The sequence below is a fragment of the Phaethon lepturus genome, unplaced genomic scaffold, assembly GCF_000687285.1.
Source record: "Phaethon lepturus isolate BGI_N335 unplaced genomic scaffold, ASM68728v1 scaffold5219, whole genome shotgun sequence".
In the NCBI taxonomy this organism is placed as follows: domain Eukaryota; kingdom Metazoa; phylum Chordata; class Aves; order Phaethontiformes; family Phaethontidae; genus Phaethon; species Phaethon lepturus.
Genome location: NW_010564040.1, coordinates 383 through 25,835, shown reverse-complemented (window position 1 = coordinate 25,835; position 25,453 = coordinate 383). Strand labels below are relative to the sequence as shown.

The following is a 25,453-nucleotide window of genomic DNA, read 5'->3' as shown; positions in this document are numbered from 1 at the left end:
CATCAGATATCTTTGATACTTATCTACTTAAAAAGAAAAGTTTTATCAAGAATGAGAAATATGAAAGACAAAAAAAGTGGAAAAAAAATAGCAAAAAAGAAAAACTTCACTATCTCATTTTCTCCACACAAAATCATTTTCAAGCCTGCTGCTTAACTCAAAAACTGCACCTGGTTCAATGCAAAGACGCAAACACCTCTTTCACTGGGTACTGGATCAGGCCCAGTGTACACATATTTGTACTTCTCATGCACTACAGACTGCACAAAGTTTCAAGCAAGGTGAACCTGTTCCAGCATTCAAAAAGTCAGGATTCTTCCATCTCTTTCAAGTAACGTCACAAGTAGACAGCGACATAAGTTGAATTAGTATCTTATTACCATTTAGGTTGCTTGGGGCTCCTATGGCATGTTCAGATACCAAAATTACTCCCGAATTCGTAATAAGAAGCTACTAGAGTATTTTTCTTTCACTTATTCAGGAAGCTTGAAGGATTCCCTTTCTCTTTTAAATAAGCTTTATAGAATGCATAGCTACTTCTTTTGTAGCCATCTTCTTAGTTCCAGTAATTGTAATCCATCCTGTCTCAACACAAGCTAATTAGGTTATTACTGGTCCTGAGAGAGTGTTTATGGATTCAGATTACATCTTCCTCTCCCCAGGTTTTTTTATAAATAGACTTTATAAGGAAACTAGACATAGGTATACATTAGCTGAAGCCTCAGTATTTGGAAAAGTGGACTAAATGAAGGCTTGATATATATTCAGTTATCTGCTTAGCCAAAATACAAAGACATACTGGGGTGTAATAAAACCATGGATGAGACGGGAAGAGGTGGTCACTTGTACCTTCCAAATAAATGCTGCCTTTACCTGAAAGCGGATAACTGCATTTCAAAACAAACACAGAATCTTTACTTAACTTTTGTGTTCTTAATAAAACTCTCTTTTTCATGCTGGTATTTTTGCTTGTCTGGTATCTTTGGTGGAGTTTTTTGTTTGGCTATTGTTTGTTTGAATTTTACCTGATGTGTCACTATGGTTATCCGAGGATTATCCAGGTTAAGCCAGGAAGGAATCTGCCCATTAGTGACGATGAAAATATGTCGTACCCAAGGGGCATGCCTCTCTATTGATCGTAATGAGTATCTCAGCTCTTCATTATCTTCAAAGCGGCTGGCAGAAATATCTTCATCTTGTTTAGACTATAGAAAGAAAAAATTCTTTCTTACCTTTGAAATAGAACATTCAAGTTCTGATCCAGCTAAGTAACAACAGTGTGCTTTAGCATGTGGGTGCATAAACATTTGAGGACTTAGACATTCAAAAATAAAAAGTACATTGATCAAGTACCATTATTCTTCTAAAAGATCATATTCTTGTGAATTACCAAGGTGAATTGATACAATCTTCTGACATAAATGGGTGACCATCTCGTATCATTAGGATGTCTGCTGACCACACTGCAAGATGACAGTGCCTTCTGTGATCCCAGCTCTTGAAGAACTAACCCCAGAAAAAACACACCCTCCTGTTTTCCTGGATTATTAGTCTCAATTATTTCCTGATCTTGATCAAAAGCCAAGTTGCATTTCAAATCAGTAGTATCACCTTTCAGAAACCCAGTTTTAAGAGGCTGGGCCCTTCCAAGTACATTGCATCATAAGCCATATATAAATGTCACCTAATATAGATACACTGGAATTGTCACGATAGAGCAGCTCTTCAATTATCCCCTGCTCTTTCATTTTAAAGAATTTAAGCAAGAGAAAATTATCAAAACTGAACCTAATATTCACTATCAAGTAGCTAAATGTTTCTTTTTTTTTTTTTAAGACAACATTTTAATTAGAAGCTCTTCAGGTAAGTAACAAAATTAGGTTACATGACACTGTAACATGTGTTTCTTTTCCCATGTATGAACTTAATGACCTCTCCTAAAAACAACAGTTAAGGCTGCCTAAAAGGAACATTTCTAAAAGAAGTATGCCTAACTGAAACAGAAAACTAAGAAAAAATTTAATGTTTAACAGTTACTGCAGATTCTACACACTCTAAGTCTCCTTCTTTTCTAGTATGTACAGTAACACAGTTCACACATTCTTAAAAACCTAACAACTGAAACCATTTCAGCAACACCAGCATCCGTTAGTTAGGTAGCCATTTACATAATTTCAACATGGGGAAGTACAAAGTTTGAGTCGAGGGTTTGTACTAATAAGGAAAAGTTCTCCAAAAGCCAGGTTCACAGGATACACAGATTGCAAGTTTTATTGGAGAGGGCACATTTTCTTTACCCATAACTCTTGACATTTACTGTAAAATTAAATTCTAGCAGCAGAAAAAACCCCAAGATTTTAGAAGATCTTATCTTGAAACAGACACCTTGTTATTTTATTTCCTTTGGTAAACCAAACATCCTTGCTAGTATCAAAAGCATTCAGAGTAAACCTTTCCTTACAGATATCTGTATTTCAGGTCTTGAAAGTTTTTGGAAGAGAAGTAATTAGCATTTGCTCAGCATATATGATGCTGCAAAGCAAAAAATGCCTAAGAAACATATCAGGAAGGAGATAATCATGTTTGTTAACAGAGCCCTCTATCTCCCCCACACAAGAAGCCTGCTTATCTGCCAGTCAAAAATCAGTTAAGCCTTTCAGGACTTGACTGCACACAACTTTATCAGAACATGTGCAGAGGAAAAATTTTTCACTTTAGTGGAAAGCATGACAATTTCAATTAAATGTCACTCTGTTTGATCCCTCTTCCTCCTTGATTTCAGAATTTGACAGTGTTCTTGTGATGTTTTCTTACAACAAAATAAATACTGGATTCTTAACACTTCCAAGCTTCTGGAAGAAATCCCTTATTCCTTGTCATTGACTAGTTAGCTGCTCCTTGCACTTTTTAAATACCACAACCTTTACAAGCTGTAACAGAATTTACCTACCTGACTGACAGAGCTGAGGTCCCATAGTAAATAAGCAGGGTTAAGCGTCAGTTCTTTTCCATCTATAGTCATGTTCTTCTTTGCTTGCTTGCTCAGTTCTTGGAAACCCTTAGGGTTATTCAGTTGCAAGAGAGCCACGCTGGCTTCTGAATAGAGCTGCAACTATACAAGCAGAGAAACTAACTTCTGGCATGCACCCAGACCAGCACTCTTCCTTTGCCAATTCCAACTTTTTGTTGTATTTTTCTTACTAGAGTTACTAATAAGAATGGCTGGTAAACACTGTTTTTAAAGAACTACAATTTTGTAAGAACACAAAAAGAGGGAGTAAAACAAGAAATGAACAACGTTTAAAAATACAGAACATTTCTAGATGCTTAATTTTCACTTCCTCAAAGAAAATTTCTCTTTACACAATGATCCAGCAACAGTAAAGCTGTCCATGTTACAAATACTTCTGGAGTAGGTGAACAGTAAGTCCCCACCAATTCCCTCCCACCTCCAACAACAAAATTCATATTTTATCACAATTTTATTATAGGATTGAAAGAATCACACTTTTTTTTGTCCCCGTCTTAATCAAGCAATGCTCTTCTCAGAAAATTAAGGCCACCAATTCATCACTGCTGTCAGTAGCGTGAAATTTTCAGAATGGTTTACAGATCAACCTACAGCTCAGAAATCTGAGATACAAAGGGCTCCAGAACTAATCCATGTGGGTCTCCAAGTCCTTAATGATGGTTGCCAATATGCTGTTAAGGTCATTTCTTAGTTGGGGACTGTTTGATCTGTTTGCTGTTTTTATCTGTTGCCGCTACTAAGTCTGTATATCAGATTTCATAATGCAAAGATTAAGAAGAGGCTTGCACTACATGCCCTCTCTAACAGCTAGTATAGCTTACAGATTACAAACCACCAAAACATTTCACTAGAAATATAGCATAACCCACCAAAATGTTGGGTTTACCATATGAAGTAGCATGAGCAGACAAACACAAGCTAAAAGCAGAACTCCACTTTGATTCTCCAAGTGCATGCATTCAACAGTCGGATTGAGAATAAATGCAGTTAATCATTAACAACATTTATTAGATGCTATGCTTAGTTTTTGTTCCTTCAGGCAACATAAGACAAATAAGCACATCTACCAGATTTTCAGTTGCATAAAACCTGTAACAGCAATTGATAACATAACAAAATTTTCTTATTCGAAAACAGCAAAACCACGAGGGTGTTATAAAATAAACTGAAGTGATTTTTTTCTTTATTTTTTATTAAACCTGACCCTTTCTGCTCATTTTAAAACAACACTTGTCCCAGAGTTAGCACCCTTCCCTTACCAAGACCAGCTGTCTCACTTGTGACATTTTAAAGCTGTTGATGCTTTGACTCATATGCTATTTGAGATCTTTCAATCTGACTTATGAGGCCTGCCATTAGAAAAATCTGATAAATCTCAGACCTTCCAGGGAATCATCTGAACCTACGGGTGGAAAGGATGGCTTCAGTAGCTAAATGGCTGAGGTATAGTTACGGACTGCAGCTAGCTACCTCCAAAAATATCGATATCGAAATGCTACGGATTGCAAAGCTGCCATCAGTGGGTATGTGCTTTATTTAAGAATACAACAGTGTCACACAGTCCCTTAGAATCTGTCATTTAAAACGTATGTATAGCAAACCAAAAATATTACCATTCTAGAGCTTTGAAAGTATTTAAGAGCATTTACTTACTCTTTAACATGCTTCCACCAAACTCAGCGAAACAGGTAACTGTACTACAGATTCCTAGCTAGATTTATTACAAACGCTTTCCCCCTTCCCCCCACTAACACAGCGTATATGCTCTAGCTTTTCAAATATGTAACAGTACAAGCACAAAAAAGTAGTAGTGGAAAAATGTGCTCCATCGCTCAGCACTGGAGCTAAGATAACCCCTGCACTGAACAGATTATTTTTGACATCAATGTTTTTTCCACCAATACCTTTTTTTAAGAAACAAGTCTTTTCATAAGCAGAGTTATCAATAAAGTTAGATTTCAAAGATGTTATCTGGTGACATAACTAACTAGACTCTAATAAATTGCAAGTTCTGCTCCAAGTATTTTGTCACTGGTATATTCAAAATGGAATTCTCTCCTGGCAGATTTTTCTAATGTCTCACAGGTATTAACCTCCTCTCAGTGGGGACACATGCCATTGCCCATTCCCTTGAAATATTATCTTCTAGAGAACATCTTCATCCTGACAAAACAGGTCAGCCAGTCCAAAGATATCGTGAAAATAGAACAGAAAAACAAGCAGCTAGACGCACAGAGTCAGCGTGATCAGGCAAGCCTCCTCTCCTAACACAAGCAGGCTGAAAAGACACCATGAAGGTACATGCCCAGACTGCCACCCGTGCACACTTACATCATGCACTTGAAAATGAGACACGAAGACTGCGTTCTCTCCACCAGGTAACTTTAAAGGCAGGTTCCCCTTTGGAGCCAGCATGTTTGGCACTGCTTACAGGCCAGGTGGGCTAAGGCACCCCATGCAGAAGTAAACATTTCAATTTCCATGTTCTCAAGGTAAGAGCAGATTTTTTTCTGAGGTGGGACTCGGACCCTTAATCAGTCTTTAAATTATTACGCTTTATCTTCTTAATGACTAAAGCTTGTTAAGGAAATGAGAGGCTCCTTTTCTCACACTCCAGTATGGATATTGGGAAAACTCATACACCCACATAGCAAGAGAAGGGGGAAGGGGCCATGTGTTGTGTTGTTAAAGAGTTACAAGAAGCTTTACAAATACGAAATATTGTTGCCTTTACAAATTCATCAAGTTCCCTTTATAAGCTAACATAGTAGGAAGGTCATCCCAGAGTCAAAGCCAATTCAATGCCTTTTTTTTTTCCTACAAAGCTTACCTATTACATCTGTGTGAACATAACACCAACTCCTGAAGCCACCTGTCTGCTCCATCAACACTAACAAAAGCAGCAGTAAGAATCCCAGATCCCTCTCCCCCAAGGCAGCGAGGACAGCAAACACCCAGCATCATCACTGTGCCTGCAACTTCCTATGTGGATTTTCTTCCATTGGTAAGACAAGGTCATTAAGTCACATTACAGTCCTTAGTTTCCAACATAACTTGTCCACATACGTGTCTACGCATGCATGCAGATCAAAGAGAAAACAGTATTTTGCAAAGGAAGGAGATCTGCAAGCTTACAGTTTTCCATGAAGCAAGCAGGACATTACATCTTGAAGGAAAGTAATCTTTCTCCAAAAATTTTCACTACTGTATACTATTTCAGTGACAAAGTGTTAGCATGATAGACTCAAAAAACCCCCCCAAAAAAATCAAACAAATCAAATCGCCTTGCTCTTTCAATCCTTCCCTTGTCAGTCTTTACAACACTACCTAGTTTTTAAGTCACAAGCATCTCTTTTAGGCTGAACAATAATAGTTTTCTCTAGATATGTAGGTAAGGAAGGAAAAGTGAAAAAAAGCTTTTTCAGTTGCTCTTCTTCATGTATAGGTACAACATAACATCTTTACAGCCTTTAAAGAAATATAGCTTAGCAGCAGAAGCGGCACAACCAGAGTAACACCTCCATCTAGTGGCTTACTAGTGCACCGTTAAGAAAGCATGGGAAATATAAATATAAGCAGCCAAATATAATTGTCAATCACACCTGTCATAAGACATGCAAGGTAGAACAACAAACATGTTAGGCAGTCACACTGCTGTCTTCCTTTCCTCTGGAAATAAACTTCCATATCATTACATTACAGTGCAGGCCGTAAGTACAAAAATTCAGTAGACCATTAAACATACAGAATTCACCTTGGAAATTAATTCATTATATATTAAATCTTCACAATTTAATCCCCTCTAGTTGAGCTCAGCTGCTTTTTTCAGAGGTTTTTAGATGTTTGGAACAAGAAACATGTGGCATAGATGTCTGAGCAATTTTTGGCCCTTTTTGGATTGAGAAGTGATTTCAATCAAACAAACTAAGGCAATCCAATTAAAGCAGCATTATCAACATTCAACACAAATGCACCAACAGCTCCTCCCTTTCTCACCTCTCTTTGCTTCTAATAGCGGCATTGTTGAAATTTTTTATTACCATTTCTTTACTTCCAGCATTGCACTAAGAAACAGCCACTTAGGGCACGGAGAAACCCATTGAGCATCAGGAGGCAGCTATGAGACACAAGTCTAGCCTAAACTCAGGTGCAACTTTCTTCCTCTCTGCTGGGCATCTCACACCACTTCACAGACTTTAGATTCCAGAAGTGATAACAGCAGAGGAATTGCTGCAAATTTCAGTGGAAACTGTAGACAACCAACCTTTCTTCTACTTAACTGTAACATTAACCTAGCATCTCTCTCTTTGGTAAGGAGAAAAACACACTTGGTTATGTTTACCGTAACTGCTTACCTACAACATCCACTGAATAAAGAACTGATTCTGAGCTAGGATCTTAGGAATGGCTTCTATAGAAACAATCTCATCCACACTTGATATATTAAAAAATTTTATCCTTGCAAATATAATGTTTCTTACATTTATATACATATATTCCATTGTAGGTATAACAAATAAATTGCTGCTACCAAGACTAGAGAATTGTTTGGAGAAGAATTCGCTGATATGACTACATAGTGTAGAATGATGACACTTTAGTTGTTCTAAAGCATCCACCACCAGGAAAAGAAACACAGACAGCAATGATGACTGGGTGGAGAAACTGCAGAATGCTGCAGATACCTAAGAAAAATTGTGTTCACAAAGAGATATGCCTAACCAAATTGCAGAAGAGGAGCTCTTAGGAACAGATAATGAGCTGATCACAATTGTAGTGTTTACACAAAGATAAGAACACACCAAAGAAAAGAGAACCAGCACAAACAGAAAGATTTGTGATCAAGTGGATGACACATGACTGGTAACAAGGAGAAAAACACAGCCAGGACGGGCTAGGGAAAAATCATGTAGAAAGATAATAGCCATGGGATGTTGCTTCCATAAAAACAGACAAGGAGATGGGAGACATATCTAAGACACCACAGACATGCAGCCTTTATGTCTAGACAGCAATGCAAAAACACTGAGAAACTATCGCATTTTTAAGATTTGCTAGAGTTAAGCTAGTGATTAGCTTGGATACAGACAACAGATTAGCCAGCTGCTTGGACATGAGAAGCAGAACTGAAACACAGAAGGAATCCATCCATTGTGTTTTCTGTTGGACTAATACTGCTAGGAGATCCTACTGGAATGGAGAAAAGATGATGAAAGGGATCATCTGATGAAACGGGGAAAAAATGACTACAATCAAAAAATTAAGGTCCAGGCAGAATCACTCCACAAGTCTTAAAACCACAAGATAATAAAAAAAACCAGCAGATGGCTCAAAAGTAATTAGGAGAAATCTGGGGTTTTCATTCTCCAAGGTGTCTGTGAAAGACAGAATGTCTCTATTATAATATAAAAGACACAGGCTAGTCTATGAATAAGGTCTGTGCTTGACAGATTTACAGCAGAAATCCTGGAGAGAATTATGAACTTCTCGGTGCTGGAAGCAGAAATCCATACATGAGTATTAAAGAGAAAAAGCATCAACACTGACTTGAACACTAGTTAGGTAACGCAATTGGAGAAATAACTACAACTAATGAAGTTAGAAAGTACCTGGGGAGAGCTAGGGAACAAGAAAAAAACCAAACTAGAAACCCCTCCACAACAACAGGTATTCTTATGCTAAAAGTAGTATGTTTTAGCAGCAAAAATATTAGTACAAGCCATGACACCAGACATCAGAGGGAAGAAGAGAGGTGGTAGAACGTCAAGGACAGAAAGATACTGAGGGGTCCAAGAAAGACACATAAAAGTTACTCTGACAAAGGAACACCAAGTGTTAACAATACAGGGCACCAGAACTCAAAAAAAAAAAAAAAAAAAGCAGTGTACCATGGATAAAAGAACTGATTTAAGTCAATCGATTATTTTGGAAAAAGAGCATAAAGCAACATTAGCTAAGGGACAAAGAATTAAATTCCAAATATTGTTTGAGGGGGGAACATTCCTGAGAACTATGTTACTATGAGAGCTTATATCTATGATGTTCAACCAGAGAAGAAACATTGCCTACAATGGTCCTCCAATTTATTCACAGCAGTGGAAGCAGACAGTTTTCCACCAAATAATCTCTGAACTGATAGAGGCAATATTATTTCAGATACCAATTTGGTAATTAATGAGAACGTTACAGAAGAGCTGCTGCTAGAAAATAACCCTATGTCAGGAAAACATAAGCTAATTCATTTTAAATTGAAACAGAAAAAAAAATTTAAGGAACACCTTGTCACTAAGTTTCTTGAATGCTAAAGGGCAAGTTTAACAAATTAAAAGAGCTGGTAACTAAAGTCAAAGGTATCCTCAGCTCTTCAGCTCCATTAAGTTAAATGTGTTAGAATTAGCAGGAACCTGTAACTTAAGCTATGGTGACGAACTAAAAAAGGCTCCAAACCCAAATGGATGAATCTGCACTCAAAGAATATTCTTCAGATGGCTCAAAGTCAGGAAACATTCAACTAACAAAGTTCCTCATGCAAACTTGAAGAACCTAGCATCTCAGACAGCAAAACTGAAGTACCATCTCCTGTTAGAGAACAATTTCATTTCTCTGCAGTAAATACCACTTCTTTAAAATGGTTAAAAAATACCCACAGCATATAAAACAAGCAGAGACTAGCAGATTGAACATATGAATACCCACCAATGTGCCACTAAGAAAGAAGGAAGATGCCTTGGCCACACCAAAGCACATCTGCCATCACTCACCCAAACTAGCAAGAGACTCACAATAGCAAGAGACAATTTTTATGCCTAGCACCAATATATAGTACAATCTAGCACACAGCAAGCCTCTGCCAGCTTTGGGTTAGCTACATACTATGTATTTTTCACTGTGTAAGAAGTTCTGGTGATGCCTCATTTAAAATGCTGCACAAAATTCCAGTCAGTCGTGTTGAAGGCAGACAAATCCACAATAGAAGTGTCAGGAAAGCGCTGTCAGAAGGATGAGAGGAATGGAAAGCCAGTGCTGTGGATGAGCACTACCTGATTAACTTAGTAGAACAAAAACTAGGAAAAGCCATAGCCACTCCCTATGAAGACACTAGAGATATAAACAAAGGCAAAAGAAGAGAGCTATTTAAGCTTAAATAACTATTTAAGAGCTCTCTCTATTAAGCTTTTTAAGAGTGTGTAGAAATAGAGGTGTTTACTTCAGGAGGTTTCTACCACTAGTAAGACTCTAAGACAGCCTGCTAACACAAGCCCAGACAAGAAAGACGAACTTCAGCTTGCATTAAGTTGGAGTGTGACCAGTCTATGAAAGGAGTTACACAATATTGTTTCTGCAATAGTAGAATACATGATTCATTAACCCAGCCTGCCAAATTAAGGCAGGAAAAAAGTGATGCTCATGAAGAACAAGCCGTAAAGTCAATCAGCACATTCTACAGGTGGGCATCAGACTAACAAAGACAGATTACCTATGGACTGACATCCCTTTATCCCTGCTAACTCCCTCTCCTCCACAAACTCCCTGGCCTCAGCCCCTTTCACACCACCAATCACATCTCTCTCCAATAAGTAAGCCAATGATTTTTACAGACTTTTGAAACTTTTACCTATCTGTTAAACCTAGCTGAAACTGGAAAAGGTGTTCAAATGGCAGGGGAGAATAGAAGGCATGAAATGTTTACAGATGGCACAGTCATGCAAGTTGTAATCTACTGTTGCTTTGCAGGTAGGTAAGCTGAAGTGCAACTTGCTCAAGACCATACAGAGTACTTTGCAGAGAGAAATACAGGATTCAGCTGTGAAACAATCCAGTGCTGTTACTATTAAGATAATTCTACTAAAAGCAAAGAGGGAAGAAAAAAAGCTCAGAAGCTACATAAACAAAATTCTTTAGGCCAGTGTTATAGTACATTTGAGCAAGACAACAGCCTACAGCAAACGGCTGAGAGAAACTGATAAGGCTGGTACTTTTTCATCAGTTGCAGGCTAGCAAATCTAATGCCTAATAACCTGCAGTCACAGAATGGACAATTGGTCTTTTGAAGGCAACTATTTGAGTCACTATTTACTACTCTTCAGAACTCAAGAAAACAAGAGTCACACAGAAAAACATTACTATCGGAATCATCCTTAAGTCTCCTAGGTGGGCGAGATCCGATATGTGAACCATTCCAAAAAACCAATACAACTAAGTTATTCTTTCCTCCAGACCCTTACCAGTTTTACTTTAGAGGCCAGGCTCTCCGGTAGTTTTGTTCTCAGCTGATTTGTCTCTTTGAATGTAGCTGGAAATCCACTAAGGAAGGCCAAGTCTTGCATTAATACTAGACCTGGAACCTCTTTGTCTGTAGTCTAAAAGAAGAAAACAGGGTATAAAGACTTTTTAAAACTTAGATTAATTCACATTTACCTGTCAATCCTTCATCAGGTGACAGATTTAATAGTGTATATTTTGCCACTTAACACAAACTTCAAATTGGAATAAGGGTTATTTTAAAAGCTTTCATTTCTTACTACATGTGACATATGGACAGAATAGCATAGAAACACTTTCTAAAAACGTACTAGAAGTTTAACATATACAAAAGCAAATCAACAGATACTAAAAGTACATACCAAATAACCCCTCCATACTATCTGTTTGCTGTTGTCCTTTAACATTCCAGAATGGGCAGCTTCAACTAGAATAAATAAAATGCATTGCAAATCAAAAACTGATAGTCACTTATTTTGTATATTCTAGTAAGTAAGATATACTTTTGCCAATTAAAAGGATTTGGATATTTTGATGTGAAGAGTTGACTTTATAACTGGTAAATAATTCTTGGTGGTAAAATAAACACCAGTGGCTGGGCTACTGGTGGTCAGGCACTACATATTAAGCAAAATAAGAAGCCAATACCTGCTCCAAGATCCTACTTATATACGCTGAACACATGGATAATTTTGTTTTAAGGTACACAATCCTTTGAGCAAGGGCAGAACTTATTGCACAATATTCAAAACTAGACTTCACGGCAATTAAAAGGGGATTTCTAAAGCTAATCTTCCTCAGTCTAAACATCAGTCTTCTGAGACTATCAGTGCAACATTCAGATACCAAACCTGTTTTACAATAGTCTTTTAAAGCATGTAACGCTAATCATCTGTAATCAGTTGTCTGGGAGGTAAGCAAACAGTATCATTAAATGTCATCATTTAGAGGAACAGACTGAGGGCAAGAGGCACTGAATGACTTCCTAAAGTCAAACAGAAAATTAGTGGCAGTCAGTATTGGAGGGGAAAAAAACCCAAACTAATTCACAGCAGCTTACTAAAAACCTTCCTCTAGAAAACTGGCTGGAATCTGACAAATAAGTTCTTACCATCCTTAGGGCTATCAAAAACAATTACTGTCACGTTGGTAGAAGGATTTTTTGGTTTTGCTACAAAGAACATATTGTTAGCAACTTGTAGAGCAGGATGAATGGACAGCAGGTCTTTCAGTGTGACGTTGGTAGGCAGTGCTGGATCCAGGACAAGCATTGGCACTTTGATGCAGTGTGTCAGCAAACACTCCAGTTGCTTCTCACTACAGCAAAATACCAAAGGCGTATTTAACGCTAGTACACAATGTAAGACAAAAATCAATGTTAGATGGAATGAGAGCTGTATTTGTAAAATCTGATCAACTATTTCTAACATCTGCTGGGGTAGAGGGAAATTAATAAGAGCATGCTTATTTTGCTTCAGAAGGCAAATATCTGACTGTTACAGTTTAGTTCATTCCTATAACTGTTTTTTTTTCAAAAGTTTCCAAGATTTCAAAGTTTGCCCACAGAGGCGGCTTTATAAAAATCTCTAAACAGCAGAACGACCAAGCTAAATGCAGAAGGGGACAGAGCAGGCCCTGTCACTTCCTGGCAGCAGAGGCACAAGAGGTTTGGACCTTCCACAGACAATTACTTGCAGTGCCATGTATGCAAACGGCAAGTGAAAACAACATTGAAAAAATTTTCATGCTTTTCAACTATAAAGTTACAGGTACATATGGATTAAAAATCCACACTCTGAGTAAGAGCTATGCCTTACCAGTGGCAAGGATGTGGTTTCTGAACTTCTGAAATTGTTACATTCCAAGAAGCTCATTCATATACATCACAATAGCATTACTTTTATTCAACACGTATATTATCATGCTGTCCACTTCTCTTGAAGTGACATAGAAGGAAAGCATGCACAGGCTACCGAAAACCAAACTACCTCCCCCGCCAGCATCTACTTTCAACTAACAATTAATAGGATATCGTTCACTCCAATTTATGCCAAAAACCAGTGTCTCACCTCTTCTTTGTTGGTTCTGTTGCATTCTTTCCAAGGATTTCCCTATTACAAAATTAAAACAACTACATTAAATAACACTGAGTTGACAATAAGGAATTTAGTCTAATTTCAGATTGTTAATTGAGCCAGGGACACGTGAAAGCACCGATAACCCAGTTATAAAACTGCCAAGGGCTTTCCATTGGCCTTGCCAAGGCAAGCACAGGCTGACACATGTGCCCCTCACTGCTCACCCTCATGCAGCGCAGCTCAAAAATTCTTGGTTGTGCTGACAGCTGTGGCAGCAGGACTCTCTGCTAACGTGATTTTCATGGGTTATTATTAGATTACTTAATGAAACTGATGTTAATATGAAAAACACTGGTAAGAAACCAGGACAAAGTGATCTGAAACCAGGCTGACTTGATTGTTTTGCCTAAGATACATACTCTGATAGCGTCCATCATGCATTAGCCATGTGCATGTAGAAGCTAATGAGGATTAATGTAAAGGTAGTGCAGTGATGCTAAATAACAATTACAATAATATCAGAAAGGCACCCTTCTACACACAGCAACAGAAAGAGAACCACCATCCATCAAGCTACTCTCTCCCACCAAAGAATAAAGCACCTGGGCCATGACTAGCTCAGTTCAGGCATACCAACAAGTTACTAAGTTTTGCTATGCAATACAAAATACACACTCATTAGCAGAGATGTATAGCATCCTTGCCTTTGTCTTCTGCAGTTATCCTGATCCCACGAAACAACTCTTTTTGTAACAGTGCTAACTGATTTCAAAGTACATGAAAAAAAGTCATCTACAAGGGAGAAAGCCAGGTGTCCCTGTAGATAATGAATGTAGAATGGACATGTGTCTTACTCATAAGGTTGATATCAACTTTCCAAATCAGTGTTATGGAAGAAAACAATGTGTTTTTCCTTTTGTAAAAAATAGGAATCACAGCACGAGTGATGACAAAGCTAAAACCACTAACATTTGCTATACAAACTGCTACGAAAAGATTAGTATAAATTTGAAAGCTTTTCAGAGCAGACACAATATCTACGTTTAAGATGTTTAAACACACTTTCATTGTTTAGCTAGCAAAACAGATCCAGAATTTCACTTGTGATCACATTGTCAGTGGTACCTAAATTCCAAGTCGTAACATGTGAAAAATCAGATTAATATGCTCACTTGTAGATTTCAGTTTATTCTGAATTAAACTGTTACAACCTCTTCTTCCATTTAGCATATTTTCTGGCCAAAACAGACTATATGACCACAGAGTTGCTTATTACAAACTAAATCAATGGTTACAAGACACAATCCAAGGTATGTGCAGCAGCCTGTGTTTGAAGCCTGAGATCAGTAATTTTGCAGAACAGTATAGCACAATCTGTGACACCAAATGCAGTAATACAAGTCCTTCCCTCCTTAGTTAGAAAGGCGACGCATACCTTTATAACATGAATAAATTGTTTTCCTCTTTCTCCATTTCAGTGTTTGGGAAACACAAATCTAACTTTAAAAAGAAGCCTTTAAAAAGCATATGCTTAAGATTTTATTACGCCATTTATAGAAAGAAATACCAAGGGTGGGGATGAGGAGGAAAAAGGGGATGAAGACAGGTTATACATTTGAGATACGGTATTATTATTATTTACAAACAATTATAGAAATCAATACAAAATGACATACACAAAGCACAGTTTTCTGCATGGCATTTTACAAATTCAAGACAGAAGAGCCTTAATTACTTTAATTATTATGTTCTGTATCTTAAACAGTTTTCTGATTAGATAGTACTTCACAGCTGAATGTAGAACTGAAACAAGGTTTTGAGAATAATCAAATGAAGAAGTGAGAAAACGCGCTTTGAATTTTCATGTTGAGTAATGGGGGGGGGGAAAAAAGAGGGCTAGCACTGCATTAGATTGCTGTTGTTGGTTAAAGGGGAAAAATACATAAATTACCTCATTATTTTCTGTTCTTCCTCCATCTGTTCTCTGACCTGTTGCAATTCTTTGATCAGTTCAACATCTGTGCCATTCACCCAGGTGTATACCACATCAATTGGCATGGGTAAACAAAGCCTACATAATTCAAATGAAAGCTACATGAGTTGTTTAATATTACATTACAAGTGTTTGCAGAACCTATGATAGCAATTTTTGTCTAACAACAGAAATACTTGGTGTCTGGGCTGCAAACAAGACAAAGCAAAAAGCTTCTCTTTAGCTATATATATAATCTCTTAATTATACACAAGCCTTTGACAAAACAGCACAGACATAAAACAAAAAAGACATAAAGTAGCCATAACAGTTCAGTAACTAAATGAAATTTAAACTTTATGCTCTGAATTTCACTAACATTAACCTAGAACCCAACTCCTTCAAACCCATAAAATATTTCACAAATCGGTACCAGCATCCAGGCACATCCTTAGTTCACCAACTACATTAGACACGACAGCATGAAGTTTAAAGACAGAAATCATACTTGCTGTTATTTAATTGTGCAGAGCCAATAAGACCTCAGCAGGACCAGGTCTCTATCCTAGGAATCTCTCTTAGATATTAATAACAGGGCATTTCATAAACCAACAACCTAGGTAGGGTACATGAATTCAGACTCTAGACACAGCAGTCAAATTCATTCTTGACACAATTTAGTATCCTGGATCTGTTTCTGGAAAGTTACAGATTTCCTAGCACAGGGATTTTTTTTTTTCCTTTCCTAAGGCAGCAGAAAAGAAAGAAAGAAGGTACCCAAACCCCTATTTGTTTAGGACAAACTCCTCCGAGGCCCACAGTTTTGTTTCAGCAGGTACTGTAGGCTGCTGCCATAGGTGAACTTCTTAGTCCCAGAGAGCAGGAGGATGCCCCAACTATTATTTTCAAAAGTTCCACTGTCAAGCTATTCAATACCTTCCTAAACTGCAGATGGCCCAGCAAACATTGCGCACCTCCCTACTGCTAAGATCCATGAGGACACACAATGAGGTTTCCAAGGAAAGATGTTCCCTCCCCACCCACTGCACCCTTCAAAAAGCATTCTAAAAGCGAGAATCTCCTCCACCGTCCCTTGCACGGTATAACGTGCGGACAACGTCCACCCAGCTTCATTTTCTACAGGCCGAGATTCAGTAACTGAAGAACAAAATTTGTTAAAAGGGCAGCCAGTAGCTTGTGACAGCACAATACACAGGAACATTTTGTAGTCAATTCATCACTGCTCCTAGCTGAGCTACGACACTCGAGGACAACAGTGGGTCAGTTTGAACATCTAAGCAGCAGCGCTGCCTTCGCCGGCAGCACCACCCAGAAAGTCTCTCACCTCTGACACGCAACACTGCAGGAGGCTGCCCTCCCCACTGGCAAAAAGGGCAACTTGCTGAATAGAACTACCCTTCTTAGAAGTTATTTCACCTCCTTCTCAGGAGATGACACTAGCTTCTGGTTCATTAACAGGTGCAACTAAAGGCAAGTTTTGAACTAAAAAGGCCTCCACAGGAGCAGAAATTCAATGGCAGGAGCTCTTTCAGCTTCTCTAAAGTTGTTGTAATCAGTTAAACTATTGGATTGACTTGAATGCTACAGCTAGGACAAGAGTGTTTTAGGTAGAAGGACCCGACTTAAGTCAGTTGACTTTAAAAATGCCCAACCCTCAGCCTTCTGGGCAAAGTGCAGAGTTTATTTACCCAGGCTTCATTGAAGAACATAAAATGGCAAAAAAAAAAAAAGCCTCAACTCCAACTCTTTCCAGGGTATGAGGCAATTTTGACTTCTGTGAAGCCTCTCTCCGATTTATCATTTGCTAAAGGCATGTTTCTACGCAATAGCACATATAACTACATAATTTGCTACACTTAATTTTTAGCATTGAAATCATGTCACATACAACCAAATGCTAATAAACTCCTCAGAGGAAAGGCATTTTTGGTCAGATGCAGGTATGTCAATTCTGAATTAACCCTGGCATGGCAAGATCATTCTTCATTACCAGTGGCAACCGAGACCAGTTAAAAAAAGGCTATTAAACTCAACTGTTTGCAGATTCACGAGTCTAATTGCTTAAAATTTATCCAAGTACTTGGATAAATTTTCTTAATGCATTTTTACAGTATACATTGTTTCAGAAAGTAGTGGTTATCAAACATAATAATTAAAAAACTATATCACAAAACTATTCCAAATTAATTCGTTGCTCCCAATTAGGATGAGTACCACTGTTAAGATTTCATCTTTCTTGTCTTTGCCAAAGCTTTCTGGTTGGTTTCATGGTTTCGTAAGAAGTACTAAGTTGCAAAGCATGTAGTGGCATTTTGCTTTAAAATTAAAAAGGAACAGGAGAGCCACTTCCACATTATCCTTCTCAAATGCTATTTTTAATACCTAGAGTCTTTTGCAAATTGTTCAAGATCAGAAAAGACCAACACCTTTCTCCTTCTGTAGCTGTGTTTCTTCTTCATGCGGATTTATGCGTTGGGTTCTCATCACAAATACCAGTTTGGCAAACCGATTAAGCCCAAGATGAGCTGCCTAAATGGTAATTATGTAACACCTTTCTACAGAAAATCATCGATTTTCCTATTTGCTACTGATTTCAGTACCAGCAAACACGGACTTTGGAAACTTCCTTGGAGACTCCCAGACAATTAAGGCTTGTTTTAAATACTCCTTTACATTTTCCCCATCCGAAAACATACCTAAAAACATCAATATGATCCCGCTTAAATACAAAGCCAGAGCCACCAGCTCTCCCAGACAGGACAGGAGACCTGTCCTATGCACCTGCAGGAAGCATTTTCCGTACCAGTGACGTTTGTTTACATAGGAGAGCCATGCTCACAGCCCAGATGGCAGCTAGAAGACAAAGCCTCGCTGTCCCAGGGTCCACAAGTTGCTCAAGGAGTACAGCAGCCTCTGGATCTCTCCCCACCTACCATACGGTGACCTCCAACCTTGCTGAGCCTCTTCATGAATGAGGGTGAGTCTACTATGCCCTTAAGCTCCCCACTGTAAACCTCACAGCCCTCCTGTCTGCTACATGTCTGTAAGTGCCCACCAACGGCAGCTCAACCGTTCCATTGCTATTCCTGCTCCAGTACCTCTTGGCTCCCTAATTTGTGCGTCTCTTCCTCCCTCCAGCCTCACTCTACTCAACAATTAATGGCTCCCCAACCACCGATGGCTCTCACTTGCTGTACCATGCTGAAATCAGTCTGTACATTTTAAAAGCTGAGGATTGTTCCTCCATGTTTTGTTTCCATACGTATTTTGGCATTTTAAGTATGATTTGGCCATATCCTGGAATAGCAAAATTACCCTTCAGTGTCTGTCAAAATCCAAATTTGCTTGTGGAGAGAAATAAGAGTTCTTGTCCAAGACTCTCATGCATGCAACTCCATTACTTAGTTTCCTTCTCTCCCTTTTATTTTCATACCACAACTAAGTCTTCAAAAATGGGTTTGGATGAGGTGGCTTGGGAAAAAACCCTGGAATTTCTAGTCCACTGCCTCAAGCTGCGTAAGAGCCTGGGCAATATAAGTAGGAAGTTTAGCAGCTAATGTGATTACCTAGAAACTGCAACAGCTGGGATGTCAAAGGACATGCAACAGGAGGGAAAAGCAAATTCTATCTTCAAGGTAAAACAAGAAGCCTTCGTCTGGCAGAGAACAGTGTTCAATAGGTGTAACTGATGATGCTAGCAACATCACTGTTTTTATGTTATTCAGGAAGAATAGCTTTTTGAGTTTATATTCATAAGGACCTTGCCCACATGCAGAAATTTGTTTACATTTTACACTGAGATTTTCTTTATGGAAGTTGATAACAGAATTGTTTGACAAGAACAGAGATGTTTTCCTGCAAAGCTCCTAGAAGATAACACTACTTTTAATTCAGTTGAAGGACCATCAATATTTGTCAAAGGCCATGCAGCTTTTACCTTCCACTAAGCAGGGATCGGCTTAATTTCCAAACCAACAAGCTCCTGTTCTCCAATGCTGAATATTTTTCTCTAACATTAAAATAAGAACTCATTAAAATTAATGGATAAGCTAAGATCAAGACTACAAGTTCACAATTCTCAGTTTATGTAAAATCCATGTGAAACCCTACATGTTGCATTGATTATCAGCCTTAAAAACTCCACCAAACCACCACTAATACAGTGCATACTGCAAGAAGGAGTCCATTAGTGCATTTGTGAAATTTGATAATAAAACCAAACTGAACCCCTGACAAGGGACCTCTAAAAGTTAACGGATGCCTGAAAGTATGTCTCCACAAAGACTTTTTGTTAGTATGAATTTTTATGGGAAGTTGGTATCTGCACACCAATATCACAACAGACCTTCCTGTCAGGCCTTACGTAAGAATATTAAAGGCATATGGGTGAACTAGAATAACTTAAGCACCCATCATGGAAACCTTAAGCTTTTGCTCAGGCAGCCAGTAGTTCCTCCCCAGGCACTGGTTTTTTTGCTTATAATTCAGAGAAATCAACACTAGCTAGGGATTGCTTTACACAGCCAAAATGAAGTAAGAAAACACCATGCAGAAATGGGAACTGACTATACCTACATCACAACAGTAAGATTTGTGATTTTGTTTTGGACAAACTTGACCATTTTATAAAAGCACTGTACTTAATTATCACAAATGACTTTTTTTAATCACAAATTATCACATATGTGGCATGTGAGTGCTGACAGGAACAAACTACCATGCTTTCACTTCAGCATTGCAGAAATGTGTAAACATTATGCTAATTATCCATATGAGCTGTATCACTCTGCTTTCATCTGTCATCCCCTGGAAAACAGGGGAGTAAGAGATGAGACTATAAAAGCACATAGGATTCACTGATACCATGCAATGTACTTTTACAGAGTTTTCTCGCACCAGCTAAAGCGTGACAAACTGATCTGATAATTTCTGCTGTCCCGTGATTCAACAAACCAAAGGCCAGATTAAGCATCTGCTTTCAGGGTTGTTTTTTTTTCCAGTCGAGTGTATCAACACTAAGAGTCAGATGATCTCTCCTTAGTAGCTTCTTCCACCTACCAATTCACAGCCCACTGACTTCCTGAGCAACAGACCCCATAACTATTCAGACACGAAGGATGAAACCACAAGAAGTCATGCAGCAGTTAACGCAACTGAAACAAATGACCCATATGACTTGGTTTCCAACTTGCTGTGACTTCTCCCATGTACTAAGCTTTAAAAAGCTGCTTCTTATTAGCTTTGTGACTTCTCTACTAAATAACGTCCTTCATGAGGTGTCACAGAAAATGTAAGGTACATGAAAAATAACTTCTCAAAAACTGAAAGGTAGAATTTTAAGTGCACAGGAACAGTACTTACATTTTCCTATCTCAATATGGAAAGTATGTTTTGTACTCCCTTTGTTGTTCCATTGGAGACTGAATGAATTAAATGCATTTAAAATGTAAACCCTGTTACATGACTAGAGCTTCCAAATCCCAAACATCTTCCAACCTGGGATATTAAGCACTAACTCACAATTTTAAAACCACTAAGATTAAAATTTGCTGCAGATTTAGAGCCCATACAATAAGGTCCTACTCAATAGTATGCTACTTCATCCAGAGTATTTTATTTAAATATTTGAAAGTTCATCGAACAGTAAAATGCGCAATACTGTCAACTGCAAGTAAAGCTCACCGATTCTGAAATGATTTGCCAGCAACATTGTCTCTGTATGAATCAAACATAACATGATACTGGTCTCTACTCCACTCCAAGACAACCTGCAAAGAAAAAAACAACTTGATGTCACCATCTTCTAAAATTAGATGCATTTCTCCTTTTGAAATGTTTAGTCACAATCAATTTGATTCAAATTGATCTATGGATTAATGCACAGCTGACCAGAACTTAATCCAAACTAAGTTAATAAACTGAGCCAGCAGTCACACCCAGAACCAGAGCACACTTGATTTAAACAAACTTTGTGTTTCCTCTGCAAGAAAGGACTTAATGTTTTACAGTCACACTTTTTAAGCTACTATTCATTTAGGTTACCCTTCCCTTGTCTCTTATTCTTTAAAAATTCAGCAATGTTTTCTCAACAAATATGCTTCGATGCAAGCAGGACACCCCCACCCCACCACAGAATTTTCCTTGTCTTCCTTTCTGTTCTCATACAGAACATACTGAAGTACACACACCACCCTCTGAAGTCTGAGCTTTGCAAACCCACAGCCAGGCCAGGGCATATCAAATTAACCTGGCCATGAACTTAAAACACAAATAGCTCTTTCCCAATACAGGTGACATCTTACATGGCAGCCAGACTAACCCAACAGCACAGTATTTCTGTGGGCTGCAGCCTCTCTTCCAACTCCCCTGCACGAGTTCACCCAAGGTGCAGCGAGCCAAGTCACGGAGCTAAACCACCAGAAAGATGAACCTTCAAAAATCAGAGCACCTCATCTTCCTCTACTTTGTTGCTAGAGTAGATGAGTAATGGTAGGAACGCACAGCTGAAGGCAGGCTTTTCTTCCTCACCTTCATCCAGCCGTCAAGGTCGCCTAGCTAAAATGCCAAGCTGCACCCAACTTAAATCCCCTTTGCCAGCCATCTACTTTCCCAGGCATATTCATAAATTAGCTATATGGGAAACCAAACACAAGCTGAGTCTTATTTTGGAAAGCTGCAAGATTACATTCCATTTCTATACTTAAATGTACATACACACACACACTAAACAATGGCACATAGTTACACTTCCATTACTAACAAAGTATCTGATACCATGGTTCTAAACAGAAAAAAGAAAAACAATCCACTTTTCAATGCTTAAAAAGGCTTGATATGCTTTGATATAGCAAAAAAGCAGAAGTAATTTGAGATAAAACAGAGTAGAACCTAAATGTTTTATAATGAGATAAACTTGCTATGATATCTTCTACAGTGAAAGTCCAACCTTAAGAACTACAGTGGCATCTCATGCTGCTTTAGAGATGAAAGGGTAGTGGCTTGTTTTACCTGGAGAAGTATGTATTTATATGTACGGGAGACAAAAAAAAAATAGCAGGAAAGGATAGTATTTACTTTACACCACTCCTCCTAGATTTAAATTTTACTGTTGCTTATTTCTTGTATTACTAGAACTACGAAATACACCATTTCTCTAAGATAGCATTCAAAACCGTAACATAAAGACTACCTCCCTCCCTTTTAAGAAGATACACATCTCTGTACCCTCATGACTACTAAAGCAAATTAAAGCCTCCTAGAGAGCAGGGAAGCCCCATCATGCGGCTGGATGACAAACGTACCCACACACAATTCCTGCCAAAGTTGCAAATGGTCTCTCTGTAACCAAGATCCTATCTGTACTGTTCATTCCCCTTACACAAAGGACACATGATTTCCCAGGTCAGCATAAGATCCCCTGCCTTAAATACTGAAGTCAGGAAGGGTCTTAAAAACACACTATTACACTTTTTCATGCACAAGTCATTAATGTCCTTCTGCCAAATACACTAGTTTAATACAGCACACACTGAAAGGTATCCACACAGAAACACTTGCTGCTACTGATAATAATGAATTGACACACACTGATCTGCTTCTAGAAGAAATACCGAAGTATCTGAGTAAGAATGTAGTTTATTATATGAATAATACGGCCCTCCAGAAGAAAAACGTTAACAATTCAAGCATTTGCTTTTTGCCTTGGTACAGCTATAACCGAAAAGACCCAGGAGAGTTCTCTTTAGAAATACATTTAGGAAAAAAGTTAAGGTCTTTCCACCTGATACCTGTTTTTTTTCCTGTAACTGTTTCCTCCTGTCGCATTATTTGTTGTGCAATAATGCCTGAAGGTCTCTTTGCTTCAACTTTACATACTGATATTACAAAACCACTAAGGGAACAATATTAAAAAAAAGGGGGGAGAGACACTCTCTATTAGGAGGTACTGTATCAGACAGGTGATTACAGTAGTAGCTCTGGCATGTTCCAGTTATAAAACATTCTATAAAGCTGAGCGACCTATGGAAGGATGGCCAAGGGTTTACAACCAAACTGTCCTAAAACTCGAGGCTCATCCTACAACTAGGTTACAGCATTGGCTTAGACCTGGCTACCCAGTATGTTCTTACACAAATGCTTCGGAATCATGCTTAATGCACTGCTGTTTCACTGAGCTCAAGTTTTTTCTTCAAATCATTTCACTTTGAGACTGTGAGGACATCATTACCAATCTCAAATTATTTGCCCTAGCCATCCATTTTTATACCAGCATTAATATTTATATTAGCATGAATCTAAGCAAGCAGATCTAATTTTGCCTGCCAGGATGAAAAAGCTGCCTCTTGGGGTGGGGCAGAGCAGAAATGCAAACACCGCTCAGACACCTGGGTCTGATAAGCGTTGCCTCACACTACTTTCTATTGCTTGACAGTTCCCTGCAGATTGTTAAAAATGGTTGACCTAATAATTACTAGAAAGATTTCTGGTTTCATTTCAAAACAACCTTACTTATTCTGATTAGTTGCTGCCTTGCAGATTCTGTATTGAAGAAGTGTTTACCGTACCCGCTATAGTTGTCAGAAGAGGTCTAATAGTGTTTCTTCTCTCCTAAATCCTTAAACTACCACCATTTACCAAAACACAACACTTTAAATCATAAAAGAGTAAAATGCACACAAACATCTCTTACCATGCTCATTTACCAACATTGTATAAAAAAAGGTTTGTTTCTGTATTTCTGTATTGTCATTCCATAAAGGGTGGGATTTTTGTTGGTGTTTTGTTTGGGTTTTTTTAAACATTTCTGGTCACTTCTCTTTTTCTTAACATGTAATTTTGAAAGTTTACTTCTACATGAATCTGCCAGTTCTTTGCTCACTGTCTAAATAGTACCTAAGGTTTCCAGATAGTTCTAGAGGGGCTGGAAACTTAGTAGAAAACTAAGATTTGGTACAAAAATAATTTTGAGCAGTGATTTTGACTAATTCTCAGTGAAATCAGCCATACCTGGATAACTACTGAAGTGTTTTAAAAAAACCTTCAGAAGTTCATAGAATCCTAAAGCTGGGTTTAAGACCCCATTCTGAAGAAGTGCAAAAGCATACTCAAAGTTTCACAGCACCAAGATATATACAGCAACCCATGTTGACAATCATGTACAAGCAGGTGGCTAAAAGTACTATACAATTAATTAATTCACTGATGGCTATCAAGTGTTTCAGGAACTTGTGAACACTGCAAGACAGCAGGGATGAAGTACTTTATATGAAGAAGATATACAGATACACACAATAAAGTTCTGATTGTGCTACACTCAAGAGTTTCAGACAATAGTCTTTATGGCCCATCATTTTTTCCTGTCTCTGAAAGCACCATCAGAATAAAACAGCAAAGAAAAAAAAAAGGGAAAAAAGACAAAGAAAAAAAAAAACTTGTCTTGAGAAATTTAGGCATCAGGAAATACCAGTCTGTTTGCATTTAACACTGCCATCCTTTTACACTGACAGAAATACTTTCTTTAATTCCCTGAATACTTACTACATTCTCAAACGGTATACTGAAGCAGGATTGTGTTCTTCCCCTCCATACTCTTTCATTGATAGCTTCCAAAACAGATAAGGTAACATGAAACGAAACTTTAAAATATACTATGCACCCATATAAAATTGTATCTAGAAAAAGTAAAAGTTATATCGCATCATTTACAAAATAACTGGCAAACTGAGTAATAAGCAGCAAGCAATGTAATGCAGACTCTGCTGAGCTGGAAAGAGGCTACATTTAACCCCTGAAACTCTAGAAGGGAGAAAGGTTGTCACTCCCGGTTGCCATTTGAAGGTTACGTTCAGCACAGGCTTTAGAAGAGTCAAGTAAAATTAAAAATATACAGCACTAGTAAGTCAACTTATAAGGGAAGTGGAAAGAATTGCACAAGACAAGAAAACGAGTTCCTGGAGCACGCAGATTTTTCGCAGCTCCCCTCTAGCGGGGCCCGCCAAGGCTGTCAGAAACCAGCGAACAACCCCCCGGGGGGCACTTAACGCTTGCGTCACACCTGGCGTCTGCAGGAGAGCAGCGTTACGCCCCGCG

General features: G+C 38.3%; 1 protein-coding gene across 1 annotated transcript in view; it reads right to left on the bottom strand.

The window, feature by feature from the left end:
- Window positions 1-21,096, bottom strand: part of GNPTAB (N-acetylglucosamine-1-phosphate transferase, alpha and beta subunits) — a 41,987-nt gene extending 20,891 nt beyond the window's left edge. Inside the window, exons 1-8 of the mRNA XM_010294724.1 lie at window positions 21,047-21,096; window positions 15,323-15,442; window positions 13,363-13,404; window positions 12,405-12,610; window positions 11,656-11,720; window positions 11,257-11,391; window positions 2,951-3,112; window positions 1,026-1,205 (exon numbers count right to left, since the gene is read on the bottom strand). Coding sequence (XP_010293026.1) covers window positions 1,026-1,205; window positions 2,951-3,112; window positions 11,257-11,391; window positions 11,656-11,720; window positions 12,405-12,610; window positions 13,363-13,404; window positions 15,323-15,442; window positions 21,047-21,096 — 960 coding nt within the window. The remainder of the gene's footprint in view (window positions 1-1,025; window positions 1,206-2,950; window positions 3,113-11,256; window positions 11,392-11,655; window positions 11,721-12,404; window positions 12,611-13,362; window positions 13,405-15,322; window positions 15,443-21,046) is intronic.
- Between the last annotated feature and the right edge of the window lie 4,357 nt (window positions 21,097-25,453).